This window comes from Ovis aries, chromosome 3 (genome assembly GCF_016772045.2).
Source record: "Ovis aries strain OAR_USU_Benz2616 breed Rambouillet chromosome 3, ARS-UI_Ramb_v3.0, whole genome shotgun sequence".
Lineage (NCBI taxonomy): Eukaryota > Metazoa > Chordata > Mammalia > Artiodactyla > Bovidae > Ovis > Ovis aries.
Window position 1 is genome coordinate 208,485,427 of NC_056056.1, and position 20,969 is coordinate 208,506,395.

A 20,969-nucleotide genomic window follows, 5' to 3' on the forward strand; every position below is an offset into this window, starting at 1 on the left:
GAACTGGAGGAATCAACTTGCCTAACTTCAGGCTCTACTGCAAAGCCACAGTCATCAAGACAGTATGGTACTGGCATAAAGACAGAAATATAGATCAATGGAACAAAACAGAAAGCCCAGAGATAAATCCACACACCTATGGACACCTTATCTTCAACAAAGGAGGCAAGAATATACAATGGAGTAAAGACAAAGTGGTGCTGGGAAAACTGGTCAACCACTTGTAAAAGAATGAAACTAGATCACTTTCTAACACCACACACAAAAATAAACTCAAAATGGATTAAAGATCTAAACATAAGACGAGAAACTATAAAACTCCTAGATGAGAACATAGTCAATACAGTATTTAAATTAAAATGGTAAAATATACTCAAAAATTAAAATAAGAACAAAGAGATAACATATAGAAGCTGCTGCTGCTACTGCTGCTAAGTCACTTCAGTCATGTCCGACTCTGTGCGACCCCATAGATGGCAAGGCACCAGGCTCCCCCGTCCCTGGAATTCTAAAGGCAAGAACATTGGAGTGGGTTGCCAGTTCCTTCTCCAATGCATAAAAGCAAAAAGTGAAAGTGAATTTGCTCAGTCATGTCTGACTCTTAGCTACCCATGGACTGCAGCCTACCAGGCTCCTCTGTCCATGGGATTTTCCAGGCAAGAGTACTGGAGTGGGTTGCCATTGCCTTCTCCAACAAATAGCAGGCAAGTACACTTAAACCCAATTATGTCAATAATTACATTAAATGTGAATAATTTAAGTACTCCAAATAAAAAACAAGATAATCAGACCAGACAAAATAAGACGAAACAATATACTATCTACAAACTTTTATGTGTTTAAATATAAACACAGAAACATATTAAAGAAGTAAAAATTACATACCATGCAAACACAAATCAGAGAAAACTGTATATAATATCTAAATTAATATCATACAAAATCAGACGATAAGACAAAGAATTCATTCAGAGAAAAAGAAACATTTTATGATAATAAAATACAAAAGAAATTATATAGTATTGAAACAGGTGGGTTAAAAATAAAGTGATGCTTAGAGGAAAATTTAGAACCTTGATGCTTCCTTTATGATTATGAATAAAAATAGAAACAGAAGGAAATGATCCAAGACTCAACCTCAAGAATCTACAAAAGCAACAACAATCATAACTGAAAAAGAGGAATGAAAACTCAGCATAGAAATCAATTAAGAAGAAAGGAAATACACCATCAAGAAAACCAATACAGACCATTAGTGATTCTCTTAAAAAGAACATTAAGATGGATAATCTTCTAGCAAACCAATTAAGAAAAAAGAGGGAGCGCATTAGCAGCACCAGTAACAAAAGGAGGAATATCATTGTAGATCTTCCCAACATATAAAGATATGAGATATCTTTATATCTCTCTCAGTGTTACTAATTTGAAAATTTTTTGTAAAATGGGCCAAGTCCTTAAAAACACATTACTTGTGAAACACAACTCACCAAAATCTGATACAAAAATATAAGAGAAATATATGGTAAACTTATTTGTTAAATAAAGAGAATCCATATTATAAAAATTTTCCACTAAGAAAACTGCCAGCTACAAATGCTAGCACTTCCACAGAGCTCAGAAATGACTCCCACAGCCAGATAAAGGAAGAGAGGGAGAGAAGGAATGGGGGCAGGAAGGAAGTGTAACACAGAGGCTGTGGTGAATGTAGGAGTTGACTGCATCTTTCCAACCCTCCCCTCCTGCAGCCCTTGCATCTTCATCCCCTCACCATTTTGCACTTCAGTACTGTAGTCCCTGGTGGCTCAGAAGATAATCAAGACTCTGCCTGCAATGCGGGAGACCCAGGTTTGATCCCAGGGTGAGGAAGATCCCCTAGAGAAAGAAATGACAACCCACTCCAGTAATCGTGCCTGGAGAATCCATGGGGTCCATGGGGTCACAAAGAGTAGGACAGGACTGAAGCAACTTGGAATGCTTGCACCACAGTCCTTCAAAATTTGTGTGTTCCCTCCCAGATCTTCCACGTGAATTCCATGAAATCTCCTCGTTATTTAAAACAAGCTTCGCTACATTCTCCTCTGGTCATTGTTTCCACTCTAGATTTCTCCTAAACATGGTACTTCACTTCCAGCAATCCACTACTGAGGCTGAAATTTCTCTAACGTACCTGACTCCTAAGGTTGAGCAGAAGTACTCCAAGAGTTTTGATTAAGATAATGAAAACACATGCTATTCTAATCTTATTTCTGCTACATCACCACCACTTTGACTTATCTTCACATCATTAAAATATGTCTGAAAATACAGAAAAAAACAGACCTGGAGGAGGTAACTAGTGACTAAAACAGAAATAGAAGGAACCTGGAACCGTTCATAAAAATGTGAGAGTCTAAGTTAGAGCAATGGTAGTGAGGGAGTACAAACCACAATCAGGGTTTAAATATTAGTTCAGTTCAGTTCAATTCAGTTCAGCCGCTCAGTCATGTCTGAGTCTTTGTGACCCCATGAGTCACAGCACGCCAGGCCTCCCTGTCCATCACCAACTCCCGGAGTTCACCCAAACTCACGTCCATTGAGTCAGTGATGCCATCCAGCCATCTCATCCTCTGTCGTCCCCTTCTCCTCCTGCCCCCAATCCCTCCCAGCATCAGAGTCTTTTCCAATGAGTCAACTCTTCACATGAGCTGGCCAAAGTATTGGAGTTTCAGGTTTAGCATCAGTCCTTCCAATGAACACCCAGGACTGATCTCTAGAATGGACTGGTTAGATCGCCTTGCAGTCCAAGGGACTCTCAAGAGTCTTCTCCAACACCACAGTTCAAAAGCACCAATTCTTCGGCAATCTGCTTTCTTCACAGTTCAACTTTTATCCATACATGACCACTGGAAAACCATAGCCTTGACTAGACAGAACTTTGTTAAATAGCAGAGCACTTCCAATTCTCTAAGTATGTCTTAACTGGAATTAATAACAAGACATCAGTTTTCTTAGGGTAACATTGGGAGTTCTAATTTCACACAAAGTTTCAACATGACACACTCCATTTTCACTCAGATGCTCATTTATCAAAATATGGTAGAGACACCTGCAGTATTTCCACAAATTTATCTTCAGGTGGAACAATTATGACATTGCGACTATGAGGAAGGTTACTTGAGATGCCGGAAAACAGGTTTGTTTAAAACAAAAGTTTTAAAGGATCATAAGAGACTACTATCAGCAGTTGTATGCCAATAAAATGGACAACGTGGAAGAAATGGACAAATTCTTAGAAAAGTACAATTTTCCAAAACTGAACCAGGAAGAAATAGAAAATCTTAACAGACCCATCACAAGCACGGAAATTGATACTGTAATCAGAAATCTTCCAGCAAACAAAAGCCCAGGTCCAGATGGCTTCACAGCTGAATTCTACCAAAAATTTTGAGAAGAGCTAACACCTATCCTACTCAAACTCTTCCAGAAAATTGCAGAGGAAGGTAAACTTCCAAACTCATTCTATGAGGCCACCATCACCCTAATACCAAAACCTGACAAAGATGTCACAAAAAGAGAAAACTACAGGCCAATATCTCTGATGAACATAGATGCAAAAATCCTCAACAAAATTCTAGCAATCAGAATCCAACAACACATTAAAAAGATCATACACCATGACCAAGTGGGCTTTATCCCAGGGATGCAAGGATTCTTCAATATCCGCAAATCAATCAATGTAATTCACCACATTAAAAAATTGAAAAATAAAAACCATATGATTATCTCAATAGATGCAGAGAAGGCCTTTGACAAAATTCAACATCCATTTATGATTAAAAACTCTCCAGAAAGCAGGAATAGAAGGAACATACCTCAACATAATAAAAGCTATCTATGACAAACCCACAGCAAACATTATCCTCAATGGTGAAAAATTGAAAGCATTTCCCCTAAAGTCAGGAACAAGACAAGGGTGTCCACTTTCACCGCTACTATTCAACATAGTTCTGGAAGTTTTGGCCACAGCAATCAGAGCAGAAAAAGAAATAAAAGGAATCCAAATTGGAAAAGAAGAAGTAAAACTCTCACTGTTTGCAGATGACATGATCCTCTACATGGAAAACCCTAAAGACTCTACCAGAAAATTACTAGAGCTCATCAATGAATATAGTAAAGTTGCAGGATATAAAATCAACACACAGAAATCCCTTGCATTCCTATACACTAATAATGAGAAAGTAGAAAAAGAAATTAAGGAAACAATTCCATTCACCATTGCAACGAAAAGAATAAAATACTTAGGAATATATCTTCCTAAAGAAACTAAAGACCTATATATAGAAAACTATAAAACACTGATGAAAGAAATCAAAGAGGACACTAATAGATGGAGAAATATACCATGTTCATGGATTGGAAGAATCAATATAGTGAAAATGAGTATACTACCCAAAGCAATTTACAAATTCAATGCAATCCCTATCAAGCTACCAGCCACATTTTTCACAGAACTAGAACAAATAATTTCAAGATTTGTATGGAAATACAAAAAACCTCGAATAGCCAAAGCAATCTTGAGAAAGAAGAATGGAACTGGAGGAATCAACTTGCCTGACTTCAGGCTCTACTACAAAGCCACAGTCATCAAGACAGTATGGTACTGGCACAAAGACAGACATATAGATCAATGGAACAAAATAGAAAGCCCAGAGATAAATCCACACACATATGGACACCTTATCTTTGACAAAGGAGGCAAGAATATACAATGGAGTAAAGACAATCTCTTTAACAAGTGGTGCTGGGAAAACTGGTCAAACACTTGTAAAAGAATGAAACTAGATCACTTCCTAACACCGCACACAAAAATAAACTCAAAATGGATTAAAGATCTAAATGTAAGATCAGAAACTATAAAACTCCTAGAGGAGAACATAGGCAAAACACTCTCAGACATAAATCACAGCAGGATCCTCTATGATCCACCTCCCAGAATTCTGGAAATAAAAGCAAAAATAAACAAATGGGATCTAATTAAAATTAAAAGCTTCTGCACAACAAAGGAAAATATAAGCAAGGTGAAAAGACAGCCTTCTGAATGGGAGAAAATAATAGCAAATGAAGCAACTGACAAACAACTCATCTCAAAAATATACAAGCAACTTATGCAGCTCAACTCAAGAAAAATAAACGACCCAATCAAAAAATGGGCCAAAGAACTAAATAGACATTTCTCCAAAGAAGACATACGGATGGCTAACAAACACATGAAAAGATGCTCAACATCACTCATTATTAGAGAAATGCAAATCAAAACCACAATGAGGTACCACTTCACACCAGTCAGAATGGCTGCGATCCAAAAATCTGCAAGCAATAAATGCTGGAGAGGGTGTGGAGAAAAGGGAACCCTCCTACACTGTTGGTGGGGATGCAAACTAGTACAGCCACTATGGAGAACAGTGTGGAGATTCCTTAAAAAATTGCAAATAGAACTACCTTATGACCCAGCAATCCCACTTCTGGGCATCCACACCGAGGAAACCAGAATTGAAAGAGACACATGTACCCCAATATTCATCGCAGCACTGTTTATAATAGCCAGGACATGGAAACAACCTAGATGTCCATCAACAGATGAATGGATAAGAAAGCTGTGGTACATATACACAATGGAGTATTACTCAGCCATTAAAAAGAATTCATTTGAATCAGTTCTGTTGAGATGGATGAAACTGGAGCCGATTATACAGAGTGAAGTAAGCCAGAAAGAAAAACACCAATACAGTATACTAACACATATATATGGAAGTTAGGAAGATGGCAATGACGACCCTGTATGCAAGACAGGGAAAGAGACACAGATGTGTATAACAGACTTTTGGACTTAGAGGGGGAGGGAGAGGGTGGGATGATTTGGGAGAATGCCATTCTAACATGTATACTATCATGTGAATTGAATCGCCAGTCTATGTCTGACGCAGGATGCAGCATGCTTGGGGCTGGTGCCTGGGGATGACCCAGAAAGATGTTATGGGGAGGGGAGGTGGGAGGGGGGTTCATGTTTGGGAATGCATGTAAGAATTAAAGATTTTAAAATTAAAAAAAATAAATAAATAAAATAAAATGTTAAAAAAATAAAAATAAAAAAAATAATAAAAAAAACAAAAGTTTTAACTAAAATTCAAATTCACCTTGAAAATAATTATTTTTAATAAGAGTGATAAAGAGAATGGAAGAAAACATTTTGAAGAGATGAATAGATTTATGAAATAAGTGCTGTAGTGGTTTCACAAATGCATGCTTATCCAGCAGTCTTGTATGTCAGACACACCTCAATAAAGTACTTTTTAAAAAGGAAAAGAATTGTTTCCTTAAGGGCATCAACTAGAATCATCAAAGATCTGCTGAAGGTGAGATTAGAAGAGATCACTTTTCCAATGATCTTCCTGTACATAAACACCCAAGAGCTGATTGGCTGTGGCTGTTAAGGCCCTACTGCAGAGGTCTTCAGGGCTCTCCTGTCCCACCATCCGATTAGATGGGGTGATACTATCCTAAGTCCAGTCTTCTACCTTAGGGAATTCACTGTGATAACTGACAATATCTTCCTCCAGTCCAGTTGCTCTGATGTGATTAATAACCTGGACATCCAATCTGCAATTGTGATAACAACTAGAAGCATCTCTGTCAAATACTGTGAGTACCCACTCACAGCCTAGTTTCACTGCTGTCTTTCCTGCATCCACCTTGGCATAGGTCAAATACACTTAGGTAGCACCGAGTAATTCTTAGAAGTCACATCAGGTCCTCTTAGCTTCAGTTCAGTTCAGCTCAGTTCCTCAGTCATGTCTGACTCTTTGTAACACCATGGACTGCAGCATGCCAGGCCTCCCTGTCTATCACCAACTCCTGGGGTTTTCTCTAACTCATGTCTATTCAGTTGGTGATGCTATCCAACCACCTCATCCTCTGTTATCCCTTTCTCCTCCCACCTTCAATCTTTCCCAGCATCATGGTCTTTTCAGATGAGTCCGTTCTTCACATCAGGTGGCCAAAACACTGGAGTTTCAGCTTCAGCATCAGTCCTTCCAATAAATGTTCCAGACAGATTTCCTTTAGGAGGGACTGGTTGGATCTACTTGCAGTCCAAAGGACTCTCAAGAGTCTTCTCCAATACCACAATTCAAAAGCATCAATTCTTCGGTGCTCAGCTTTGTTTATAGTCCAACGCTCACATCCATACAGGACTACTGGAAAAACAATAGCTTTGACTAGACCAGTCTTTGTTGGCAAAGAAATGTCTCTGCTTTTTAATATGCTGTCTAGGTTGGTCATAGCTTTTCTTCCAATAGCAAGCGTCTTTTAATTTCATGGCTGCAGTCACCATCTGCAGTAATTTTGGAGCCAAAAAAAAAAAAAAAGTCCATTAACTATTTCCACCGTTTCCCCATCTATTTGCCAGGAAGTAATGGGCCCAGACGCTATGATCTTAGTTTCTGAATGTTGAGTTTTTAAGCCAACTTTTTCACTCTCCTCTTTCACTATCATCAAGAGGCTCTTTAGTTCTTTGCCTTCGGCCATAAGTGTGATATAATTTGCATCTAAGGTTATTGATATTTCTCCTGACAATCTTGATTCCAACTTGTGCTTCATCCAGCCCAAGATTTCTCATGATGCACTTTGCATATAAGTTAAATAAGCAGGGTGACAATATACAGCCTTGATGTACTCCTTCCCCGATTTGGAACCAATCTTTTGTTCCATGTCCAGTTCTAACTGTTGCTTTTTGTCCTACATACAGATTTCTCAGGATGCAGGTCAGATGGTCTGGTATTCATATATCCTGAAGAATTTTCCAGTTTGCTCTGATCCACACAGTTAAAGGCGTTGGCATAGTCAATAAAGTAGAAGTAGATGTTTTTCTGGAACTCTCTTGCATTTTCAGTGATCAAACGGATGTTGGTAATTTGACCTCTGGTTCCTCTGTCTTTTCTAAATCGAGCTTGAACATCTGGAAGTTCACAGTTCATGGACCACAGCCTTGTCTAACTCGAGGAAACTATGAGCCATGCCATGTAGGGCCACCCAAGACAGGCGGGTCTTAGTAGAGAGTTCTGACAAGACATGGTCCATGGAGAAGGAAAGGCAAACCACTTCAGTATTCTTGCCTTGAGAACCCCAGGAACTCTTAGCTTCACTGCCTCTTATACATAATGCACTTCAGCTGCTGTGTTGTAAACTTCAAGACATTTTCCTGCTCCCTCAACATCCCTGCAAATGTGATGTGAGCTCCCCACTTGATTCATCAGGTACACCAGTGTGATGAGATTTTCCCTGCCATGAGTCCCGCTTCTGGCCTCCTCTGACTGTGACCTATGGACATTTAAATGCACCGCTGAATTTCTCTCACACATTTTCCCTGTGTAACTGCACCATGACTTCGGGTATGGTCACTTGTCCATGGGTCTTCACATGCCCTTTTGAGGTCACCATTGCTTGGTTGAGGCTGTTCTATTGGCACATCACCCACATACCGACCTGATGGTGTGTGGTGACTCTGACTTTTAGGACCAATGAGGATAATAAACCTTGTTGCCTACAACTCTCCTATGACACACCCTCCATCAATGTAGACATACCCTACTGACCATTATGTCAAAGAATACAGAATAATTATCATGCTGAGACTGTGTCACAGAGGTCGAATCCAGAAGCTGAATCTGTGTGAAACTTTTGACCTCACCTCTGCCTCCTATGACACATCACAAAGACCCTTCACCCAAGCATGTTCTAAAGGCTGTATCCATAATCTCGAGTCATTCTGGTGATAAGACCTCTGATAGAGATCCCCACACAGACCAGACAGGACTTACCTGAGCAGACTACTCCAGCATCCCAGTTGTGGATATACCTATCATTACGATAGTCTTTAATATTAGAATGCCTACAGTCACTGACAGTTGACTCCACCCCTTCACATGAAGTATACGAAAGCCAAATGGGGCCAAGTCCTGGTCCAAAATAAGCCTGTTTAGGAATACCAACAGCAGCTCCACACCCCAGCTGTCTGCACGCTACAGATGCATCCTTCAAACTCCAGCTGCCATCAGCCACTGTGCCCCATTCTCCCTGGTGCTTCACTTCCACTCTCCCCTCACAGCGGTGGGCTCCATCCTTCAGCCTCAGCTCCAGTACTGCAAAAGAGACACACGACACAAAAAAGATTTTAGGAGACTTAGAGTGGTACAATATTTAAAACATTAGCTCTCTGAGGAGCAAAACAGTACATGGGATATAGTATTTCCTGACCTCTGTAGTATAAGCATTCCCACCATGGCCAACTCTAAGCCCCCAATGTGCCATCACTGAACACAGAGCAGGAAGGGAGGCACCATGTATTTATTAGGAGCCTGTAGAACCAGCTCCAGGGACACCACCGAGGACAGGCCTTCAGAGAATCTGGATGCTGCCCTCCCTGTAGATGCACCCAAGGCTCCTAGGGCCCAGCTTCCCCATCTCAGTTAAGCTCATGGCCCAGGATCCAGGGAGGAATTATCCCTCTCCTTCCCTGTCCATAGGGAGGATCTCATTCAGCCTAGGAACAGAGGGCTGGGTAACAGGCTCTAAAATGTCCTGGTTATTCCTGCCATCTGATGTTCATGTCTTTGTGTAATTCCACACTCCAGTGTACCTGTAACACGCATGTAACAAATGAAATTTGACAAAAGTGATCAGATGTCACTTTAGCGATTAAGTCATAAGATGACTCTGGTTTCTGCATATAAAAAGGAGTTCATTAGTAGGAACATCATAGATGGAGACATTACCAGTGTTCAGTTCATTTCAGTCGCTAGGTCGTGTCTGATTCTTTGAGACCCCATGGACTACAGTACGCCCAGGCTCCCTAACCATCACCAACTCTCGGAGTTTACTCAGACTCATATCCATTCAGTCAGTGATGCCATGCAAGCATCTCATCCTCTGTCATCCCCTTCTCTTCCCACCTTCAATCTTTCCCAGCATCAGAAGACTATTTAAAAAAAAAAAAAAAGGACTAATCAAATATTTTGCAATTCTCTCATCGCTCAGTTGGTAAAGAATCCACCTGCAATGCAGGAGACCCCGGTTCAATTCCTGGGTCAGGAATATCTGCTGGAGAAGGGATAGGCTACCCACTCCAGTATTCTCTTGGCCTTCTCTTGTGGCTCAGCTGGTAGAGAATCAGTCTGCAATGCTGAGGACCTGGGTTTAATCCTTGGGTTGGGAACACCCCCTGGAGAAAGGAAAGACTACCCACTCCAGTAAGGCCTGGAGAATTCCATGGACCGTGTACCCATGGGGTCACAAAGAGTCAAACATGACTGAGTGACTTTCACTTCTTCAATTCTTCAACCAGATATTTTGAAGTTGAATAATAAATTAGTGCTATATAATAAATATAGTGCTTCCCAGTTGGCACTAGTGGTAAAGAACCTATCTGCAAGTGCAGGAAATGTAAGAGACTCGAGCTCAATCCCTGGGTCCGGAAGATCCCCTGGAGGAGTGCATGGCAACCCACTTCAGTATGCTTGCTGGGAGAATGCCATGGACAGAGGAGCCTGGTGGGCTACAGTCCACAGGGTCACAAAGAGTCAGACATGACTGAGGCGACTTAACATGCACGATACAATGAGCAAACTGAAGAATTCAACAGAGACTCAACAACAGACTTGACCAAGGGAAAGAAAAAGACAAAAGAATCAATGTGTTAGAAGGAAGATTAGTTGAAAGCATCCAAATCGAGGAGCCAAAAGAGAATGAAAGGAATATAGAAAGCCAGTGGACACCATAAAGAGAAACAATGTATGGACTGGAGTCAGAGCAGAAGAAGTGAAGGAGAAAAGAATTAAGGGCTGAGGACTTTCCTGGTGGCGTAGTGGTTAAGAATCCACCTGCCAATGTAGGGAACATGGGTTCAATCCCAGTCCAGGAAGATGCCACATGCCACAGAGCAACTACGCCAGTGTGCCCCAGCTGCTGACACGTGCACACCCAGAGCCTGTGCTCTGCACCAAGAGAAGCCCCTGCAGTGAGAAGCCTGTGCACTGCAGCGAGGAGCAGCCCCTGCTCACCGCAGCGAGAGAAAGCCCGCGGGCAGCAAGGAGACCCAGCACAGCCAGAAGCAAATAACTAAAACAGGAAGACAGGCTGCGAATTTCCAAACCTGGGGAAAGATCTGGGCATCTAAGTTCAAGAAGCTAATAAGTCACCCCAAAATTTCAATCCAAGACCACCTTCTCCAAGACTCGCAAAGTAGACTGTTCAAATGCAAAGAGAAAGAGAGAATTCTATACGTCTAAAGAGTAGAAAAGAATTCTGTCACCCAAGAGGACTCCCATAAGGAGATCAGCAGATTTGTCCAAAGAGACCTTGCAGACCATGAAGAAGGACTGGTGACATTCTCCACCCTCACTCAGGAGAAAGCAGCTCCCAGGGAGGGACAGGAGAGGGCATGAGAGAAAGGGCTCCCTACAGAGTCACAGCAGATCCTGGGAGGGGAAAGGACCGTCCCAGGACCCCAGCACGTCAGGAAATGAGTCACGGGGACCAGGGCAGGGACTTGGGAACTTATACACATGGGGCTGCACATCAACTGATCTTTACAAACAGAGGGATAAGTCATTCATTGCAAGGACTGATGTTGAAGCTGAAACTCCAATACTTTGGCCACCTTATGTGAAGAGCTGGCATGTCTGAAAAGACCCTGAAGCTGGTAAAGAGAGAAGGTGGGAGGAGAAGGGGACCACAGAGGATGAGATGGTTGGATGGCGTCACCGACTCAAAGGACATGAGTTTGGGTAGACTCCGGGAGTTGGTGATGGACAGGGAGGCCTGGCGGGCTGCAGTCCATGGGATCACAGACTCAGACACCAGTGAGCAACTGAACTGAACTGAAACGAACTGAACTGAACTGAACTAAACTGAACAGACAAGAGGCCCCTCTCCTAGATGCGGGCTTCTCTGCTCCCTAATGGAAACCTGGTGAGAACTGGTGAGGCCAGCAGGCAGAGCCTCTCACAGAGCCCAGTGCTAGGCAGACATGGCAACAAGCAGAGGGGAGCCCGAGAGATGGGGGAGAGGAGCCAGAGAGAGGCAGGCAGGTGCACGATTATCTCTGATCCAGTTACATGCAGCGGCCGTGACACCCAGCCCTGTGGACACCCTGTGTGCTTCACAGACCAACGGACTCAGTCCCTGCTCAGCAGCTCAGTTCCTCTCACACAGACAGGCTCCACCTCCCCTCACACACACACACACACACACACACAGGCTCACACACTCCCCACACACACACAGCCTCACACACCCTCACACACTCCTCACTCACCCTCACTCACCCACACATACTCCTCACACACCTTAATTTATCACTTGCACACTCCTCACACACTCCACAAACACATACACTCTTCACACCCACCTACACCCTCACCCACACACACCCTCACACACACACACACTCTTCATACCCTCACACACACACACACACTCCTCACCTGCACACACACACACACACACACACACACACACACAACCACAGAGCCTACAGGAGCGAAGACACAGGAAACACAGGGGCAGTGCTCACACACCAGGCACGTGGAGCGTGTGGGAACAGCTCAGAGTCCCCGGTGAGCTCAGTTGCTGGACCTTCCACACACTGGGAGCCACTGGGACCCTAGAAGCTCCTTGAAAACAAGGGAGACAGTGGAGGGGACTTAGGCTGACCCAGCTCAGTCCAGACAAAACCTCACTGCTCTGTAAAATCTGCCGCTATGACCAATGGACTCCCCCATAGGAGAGGGACCAATATTCACATCAGCATGGTTCTTTTTTGGTCAGAAACACTGAGGCTCAGCTCCAGAACTCCAGACACTTGCCTGCTGTGGACCCAGGATAGAGGGGCAGCTCTTACCTTGACCACCCACCACAGTGCGGAGGAGGAGGACACACAGTCCCCGCAGCGAGAGGTGTCTGCCCAGAGCCATCCTGAGCCCACGTCTTCAAGGTCACAGTCCCAGCTGCAGGATCAGCCTGCGAGGAGGCGTCAGGGTGCCGACCGGGGTCTATATAGACCACCCCTTACACCCTCCCTCCTGAGAGCCAATAGCGATGCCTTTCACCATATCAGGCACTATCGGAGGCTGCATCTGCCACTTTCTGAAGCTCAAACACCAATGAGCTTCTGAATCTTCAACATCTCCTTATATGAGCAACACGGTCCTTTGACCTCCTGCTTCTGTAGTCCTAAGAGCTGGGTCCCACCACTGGGACTGGGTAGAAACGGTTCATCAAAAATCATGAGTGCCTTTCTCTCCTCTGATCACCCTGGTCAATATCTGAAGACTGTGAGATCTCACAGGGTCTGGATGTGGGATCTGTTGAGCCATGGAGAATAACTTGTAGAATCAAGTATTGATCTTCCCCGGCACTGAGCTCAGGGTGGAAGCAGAGAACTACAGTAAGTCTATTTATTTATTTTATTTTTTTTTAGTTTTTAGCTGTTTAATTTGATGTATAGCATACATACAAAAAAGTTCCCAAAGCATAAATTTTCAGTTCAGTGAATTATTATAAATTGAAAATCAATATGTGCATAAGTAAGTAAGTAAAGTCACTCAGTCGTGTCCGACTCTTTGTGACCCCATGAACTGCAGCCCACCAGGTTCCTCGGTCCATGGGATTCTCCAGGCAAGAATACTGGAGTGGGTTGCCATTTCCTTCTCCAGGGGATCTTCCTGACCCAGGGATCGAACCCGGGTCTCCCGCATTGGAGGCAGACGCTTTAACCTCTGAGCCACCAGGGAAGCATATATATGCATATATATATGTTTTTGAGAAGCACATATATATATATATATTTTTCAGAAGCACACCTTGAAATATGAGTGTATTTATCAGGTCAGCAGAAAATGAGGACCAGGAGTACAGGAATTCACAGGTGACTGTGAAGGCATGAAGTGAGACCCATCAAGCTGGGGACATGAGATTGCAGGGTTTTCCCCCGTCTCAGAATGATCTGGAGACTGGGTCCTGGAGCAAGTGCCTGCATGCTCAGTCGTGTCTGACTCTTTGCAACCCATGGACTGTAGCTCGCCAGCCTCCTCTGTCCAATGGATTTCCCAGGCAAGAATACTGGAGGGGGTTGCCATTTCCTTCTAAAGGAATCTGTCTGACTCAAGGATCCAATCTGCTTCTCCTGCATTAGCAGGCGGGTTCCCTATAGGGACATTCAGACGGGTTAAATCCCTTTCCCTTTATTGCATTTCATTTTATGTGGAGTATCTCTTTCAGCTAGTCACTAAATGATGCTGACAGAGAGAAAGAGATTGCTCTTAAAGGAAACAAAGAGAAAGTAGGAGTAATCAATCAACTCTAGCCCACCAAAATAGGAGCAGGGATCTCTAGAAGAAAACAGGGGCCTTCACTGATGGCTCAGCAATAAAGAATCCGCCCACAAAGCAAGAGACGTGGATTCAATCCCTGGGTTGGGAAGATACCCTGGAGAGGGAAATGGCAACCCACTCCAGTACTCTTGCCTGGAGAATTCCATGGACTGAATGGCCTGGCCAGCCACAGTCCACCGTGTCGAAATGAGTTGGGCATGACTAAGTGACTAAACAATGAAAACAAGAAAATTATACTTTAGAAAGACTAAAGTTTTCTAAACCCCACATGTACCCCCTTTATATGCTGAGAGAATGGTTTGATAAGATTCAGGATACATTTGTATTTTAAACCATAACTAAAGAAGACGCAAAATATAATTTAAGGGAACAGCTCCAGAGAGATGGGGAAATAGAAAGTCTGCTACATGATAGCTGCAGGCGCGGGGCAAAGAAGGGTTGAGTGAAGCAGAGAAGAGAAGGGGGTTCATGCTGCCTGAAACCACCAATGAACCCACCTCCTCTGTTCTGCATTTAAGAGGAAAGGTGGCGGCAAGAATGGAAGCCCAGGTGGGCCGAGGGGACAGATCCAAGCAGAAGGGATGGTGTCCAGTGTAGCCATTGCTGCCTTGTTCTGTTCCCACTCATCAGAGAAGCTCCCAGATGCTCCCCCAGAAGGTACCCCAGAGCTGGGGGTGTAGGGTCAACATGGACCAACTCCCCCTTGGATGAAGCTACATCTTTCTGACACGTAAAGAAATCTCAGTAGCCAATCTCATCAAAGATTTGAAGGAGGAAAGTTTTAGGGAGGACACTAACCCAGCTGTGTCCACAATGAACATGAGAGAGTACAGTACAGGGGTCAGGAAAACAGGCTCGAGAGACAGACTGCCTGGTCTTGACTCACAGTTTAGCCACAGGCCAAGTGTGGGCCTTGAACAGGGTTCTTACACTCTCTGATTAGTAAAAGGAGGGTTATGATCCTACCAAGATGACTGATTATGGTGAGGATTGAGTTGGCATTAGTATGTGATATTACAACACTAGTTAACAGTAGTACATGTCCTCATGCTGATGTGTTCACTCGTGGCCAACACCTTGTGAACCCATGCCAGGTTCCTTTGTCCATGGAACTTTCCAGACAATAGCAGTAGTACATAGTAGTAGTAGTATGTAGTACTGTTAACTTGCTTTCCTGATGGCTCAGATAATAAAGAATCTGCCTGCAATGCAGGAGATCTGAGTTCGATCCCTGGGTCAGGAAGATTCTCTGGAGAAGGAAATGACAACCCACTTCAGTATTCTTTCCGGGGAAATCCCATGGACAGAGAAGCCTGGAGGGGCCACAGTCCATGGAGTCACAATGAGTTGGTCACAGCTGAGCGACTAATACACACACACACACGTAGTAGTAGAGAAGCAGTGTTGGGGCATCTCCCACCATCTCATCCCAGGAATCCCAGGACTCTAGAACAGGAATTCAATTCTGTTACCTGGAACCTTGACCAAGGTTGTCAGAACTCTCCCAGGAACCAACCACATGCTGTGATGGTCATTGGTGCCATTCAGAGTTGTGAGTCTTCCACACATCACTCCTTCTCTCTGTGTCCCATGTAACTGCTCAAGAACCTCGACCTTACCATTGGTGAGCTTTTGTGAATTAAGTTGTTTACTTAATCATTTTACTTTATAAACTCGAATGTACTTGGTAAAACATTTTGTGTCTAATTCACCTCCACATCCCCAGTGCTTGGCTAACTAAAAATTGTAATGATGTCTCTTGTATACCTGAATGAATGAATGTCAGCCTGGTATTTTACACAAATCATTTCAGTCAAAAAAAATCTTTTCAGAAACAATTTAACTTGTTGTGAGGATGTAACAGCAGAACGCAAGCTGCATCATTCATTTGAATGATATTTCAATACTGTTAAATGGTATGAGCTATATGTGGCTCACTTCAACACCTTTCTGCAATGAATGCAGTAAATTGCAATAAATAGCCCCAGTACAAGAGCAGTGCTGAGAGACCCAGCTCTAAACATGCATAAATGCTGCAAATTTCTCTATCTGAAGATAAAGAAGACAAACCACAGAACACTGACAGGTGAAGACCATGAAGCCTCCTGTTCTGCCTTAATCAGATATGGCCAAGGGGTCAGGATGTTTATGTATTTATCATTTGGCATGTTTTCAATTCAAACCACACACAACTGTTACAGGAAGAAATTTTGTTGTAAAAAAATTTAAACATCCTCCATGTTGAATTAGAATTACAGAAGTAAAGAGCAGAAAGAATCTTGTTCTTTTACTTAGACTAACTATTTGTCCTTATGGATTCTAAACACAACATATAGCATTACTATTCCCAAGTCACCATGAGAAAATGGTGGTCAGAGGTTCAGTAATCTCTTTGCCAGGAAAGTTAATAATTAAACCTGCTTGCTTGAGGAAAATTACCTCAGGACCAATCAGACAGACTAAAATACAAAATATTTTTAAATTAAAAAAGAGGTATACATGTTTCAATGCCATTCTCCCAAATCATTACTGGGAGGGATGAGGGAGGGGGGTTCAGGATGGGGAACACGTGTATACCTGTGGTGGATTCATGTTGATGTATGGCAAAACCAATAGAATATTGTAAAGTAATTAACCTCCAATTAAAATAAATAAATTTATATTTTTTTAAAAAGGCAAAACAATACAGTATTTTAAAGTAAAAAATAATGATAATAATAAAATAAAATCTGAAATAAAAAGAGGTATACAACTCTAAAGGAAAATTATTAACTGAGTTGTTACACCAAAGCGCTGGAGACCTCCTTCACCATCTGCGTTCCTTGCATGGATGGGACCAAGGTTAGTAAAGACTCCTTTACCAAAGACCACTTCATCAGAAGAGCATGAGGGAAAGAGCAAGGTCATGAGCTGGCTGAGGTCCAGCCCATCATCTCTGTTCAGCCTTTTACAGTCTATAACCAGAAACATCAAACAAAGAGTGTGGCACTGAACTGGCCTCATTCATTCCTCCATGGTACAATATCAGATACCCAGAGACAAGAGCAGATCAAAGCTGCTAAATCAAAGACAAGCAGATTCTAAGTGGAGAGCATGCTGACCAAGGGTCCTTCCCTGCTGCTGTTGGAAAGGAAGAAGCCCTCCCACCCCAGACACCATCTGTGGGAGGAGAGACAAGAAGATGCCTCCTGAAATAGAGGAAAACCAGCCTCAGCAGGGAGCTTGAACTAGAAATGACAAGACAGTTATTACCATGAACCCGAACTAAGTTGAGGGATAAATTTTAAAGGGGAGAGTCTGTGTTAACTTTATGGAACTTTCAATCCACACATACATCCCTTGCTAGTGCACAAGATGAAATCAGTGATAAAAAAAGAGAATATGCATTTATGTTATTTCAATTCCAGAGGACACATTTTTAAGCCCATTACAGAAAGAAAATTCATAAATCTTGTTTTTAAAAGCACAGAGTTGTCACATCTGTGAATTCTTTCTAATACCTCCAGCTCAAAATAACTGCTGTGTTTATTTAATCTATAAAACCTTGCTCACTGTCTCTAAAGTGGGGGCTTCTTGAGAGGAAGTATTGTGTCTTACTCTTCAATATCTCTTTAAAGTCTAGTAAAGACACATAGAGAGAGCTTAACAAATAGTGGATAAATAAAGAAATGAATGCATAAACAAATGCTGAAAATCACCCTGCAGTTAGTGATACTGAGTGGGGAGGGTGCTGGCGTCAGGGGAGACACAAATCTGACTACTCCCACTCAGCACACACAGAAGTCGAGTAAGGAGTCAAAGACACACCAGACGAAGGAACCAGATACAGAAGGTCTTCAGATCCCATTCTGGGGACGGTCTAATGACTTTTACTTTCTGCACAAAATTGTACCTCAGAAACTTCACCAAGGCAAGAAAAAAAAAAAAACTGACAGCATTGCTACCAAGGATGTGACATCAATAGTAATATTTATCAAATAGCTGTTTTTCTATCTCCCAGTGACTCATTCTGGCCAATGAAACGTGAGTGTTGCCACCTGTGTCACTTCTGAGCAGAGGCATGGAAACCCCGTGCAACTCTCTAGTTTCTCTCTTTCCTGCCCCAGAAGCTGCGTGTTCCACGTGGTACACGTGTGAGCCTGTGGAGCCTCACTGCCCACAGCACGTTTGCAGTTGGTCATGAATGTGTGTGTGCACGTGTGTGTTCCTTCTGAGACTTGGGAGTCAGTTGTTCCAGCATCAGATCAGAGTCTATTCTGAAGACTTGAAAGGAAGACAGAATCTGTCCCATGAAGCAGGTACTTTCCTGGATCTCCTCTTCCTTCTGTGTCTTCACCCCAAGCTGCTCCCTCAGGTCTCACCTTGATTCCTCTTTGGGGCTTGGTTGATTCCTAGACACCAACTGATTGACCAACAACTAGATCTAAATTTCTGTTTTAGAGTGTCCGCAGCTGGCGCAGCTCCTCTTCCGTTTACATCAGTCTGTGCCGACAGTTGTGCTTCCATTTCCCCATTTTTGTCTCTGAGCATCTTGACCTTCATCCTGAAACAGCTCTCCTTTGCTCTGAGTTAGTCAGTTCATCATCTTTGATCTTATTTTCACATTCCACCAATCCTGTACTAGTGAAAAGGCAGCATGAACTTTCCAAACCTCTTCTGTTTCTTCTTGATTTCCAGAACAAATCTGATTCCTGGATTTAGTTCTCCATGTAGTTAATTAAATTCTTCACCTTTGGGTAAGAAATAATTTTGCTGAGGTTTTTTTTCCCTCACTGAACAAAATGGCACATTCAAAACCTATCTCCTTGTGACCAATTAACTGAAAGGTATGTGTGAGGGGTCCGGCTGCTAACCACTCAAAAGCCAGTATACAGGCCAGGTTGGTGGAAATGAAAGTGATTTATTTCAGACGCCAGCAACTGGCGGGGAGGGTGGTGGATATCTGTACAGGGCCGACTCTGCCCACCCCATGACAAGAAGAGGGTGAGAGCTTCTATACACAGACCTGGGGTGGGGGGAGGATATATGCAGAAACAGCACAGTCATCTCTAACAGGCACCTTCTAATTGGTCATCAGTGGTCTGATTAGCATCATCTCAGTTGTTTTCAGTTCAGTTCAGTCGCTCAGTCGAGTCCAACTCTTTGCGACCCCATGGGCTGCAGCACACCAGTCTCCCCGGTCTATCACCAACTCCTAGAGCTTGCTCATACTCAAGTCCATCAAGCTGGTAATGCCATCCAAAACATCCACTGGTTGTTTTAGGTACAGTTAATCTTTGCTCTCATTTCTTTGCGGTCAGTTCTCAGAACTGTGGATGCTCAAGTCCTGGGTACAGTGTGGTCATCATGCAGTCACTGCTCCACCTGGTGTTCTGTATCTATAAGAAGCTCCCAGGACTTGCTCAGAATATCATCCATAACCCTTGAGAAAGAACTAAAGGTCCTTACTGTGCTTAATGACTACATTATTATTATTTAGACTCCTCTGAATGTTTTCCTTTGTTTCCACGTTTCTCGCTTCTCCAATTAAACATATCCTTTGACTCAAGTTTTCCACAGGGAAAAGACAGGCAGAAGACACAGTGAGGGGCAAGGATCATAGAGTCCTCTCTGTTTCAACCACAGCCCTAGGGCCCCCTTGGGACTTGGAGGGGCTGGAACAAGGAGAGGCTCTGAAGAACACGCTTCATTAACTTCATGATTCACCCACCTCTGCTGAGAGCTGATGTAATTACCAACTGCATAGCTATTGAGCTCTTGTGGGTGGTGATTCTTAAACCACTGAGACCTAAGGTTAGTGCCTCTGGGATGGCACTCAGAGTTCAAAGCCTGAGTGATTGCTCAGACTCAAAGTCTATGAACTGAGGGTCTGTCGCATGTGGAGCTTTGGTGCAGCTGAGTCCTGCCCGCAGACCAGCCTAAGAACACTGGAAATACAGCAAAATGTCTTCCTCCTTTAACATCAAAGACTCTGTGAACAAATCTCTTTTCTTGTCATTGAATGCTTCCCAATCTGCGCGTACTAACCAAGGTGCTGCAGTCTGCAGGCATTGTCTGAGGCCTTGCCAGGGCCCAGGATTGGAGTAAGGCCTGTGCCTGTGTATAAGCTCTATATTTCCCCTCTCTATAACTTAACAGATGCTCACCTAATATTTATTGAATGGCTGAGTGGCACTGTACTAAATGTTGAAGAGAAATTGTCTTAAATATAAAGAAATGTTTCTGAGAACACCATTTAGCTAATATTTTTTTAAAGCATTTGTTTCTTGCAATAAGCAAGGAAAGATTTGATTTTCAAAAACAAGCAGCTTATCACCAACAAATATGTCACAACAAACACTGCAAATTTCTATCTCTGAGGATACATGAGACAAACCACAAAGTACCTACATGTGGCTTCTTAATGTTTCAATCAAACCCAGCTGAGGAGACAGGATATTCATATGGCTTATCATTGGCAGTTTTTCATTAAAATCAAACAGCAATATCAGAGGAAGAAAATTTGTGATTAAAAAAGTACAGCTGCACCATCGATATGACATA

General features: G+C 42.9%; 1 protein-coding gene and 1 long non-coding RNA gene across 2 annotated transcripts in view; one reads left to right on the plus strand and one right to left on the minus strand.

Annotated features, from left to right (window-relative positions):
• Window positions 1–13,063, minus strand: part of LOC132657161 (antigen WC1.1-like) — a 52,865-nt gene extending 39,802 nt beyond the window's left edge. Inside the window, exons 1-2 of the mRNA XM_060413466.1 lie at window positions 12,935–13,063; window positions 8,856–9,176 (exon numbers count right to left, since the gene is read on the minus strand). Of these exons, the coding sequence (XP_060269449.1) occupies window positions 8,856–9,176; window positions 12,935–13,007 (394 nt within the window). The 5' untranslated portion in view covers window positions 13,008–13,063. The remainder of the gene's footprint in view (window positions 1–8,855; window positions 9,177–12,934) is intronic.
• Window positions 1–20,969, plus strand: part of LOC132659493 (uncharacterized) — a 67,760-nt gene that overhangs the window by 44,576 nt on the left and 2,215 nt on the right. The gene's annotated exons all lie outside the window — the stretch shown is intronic.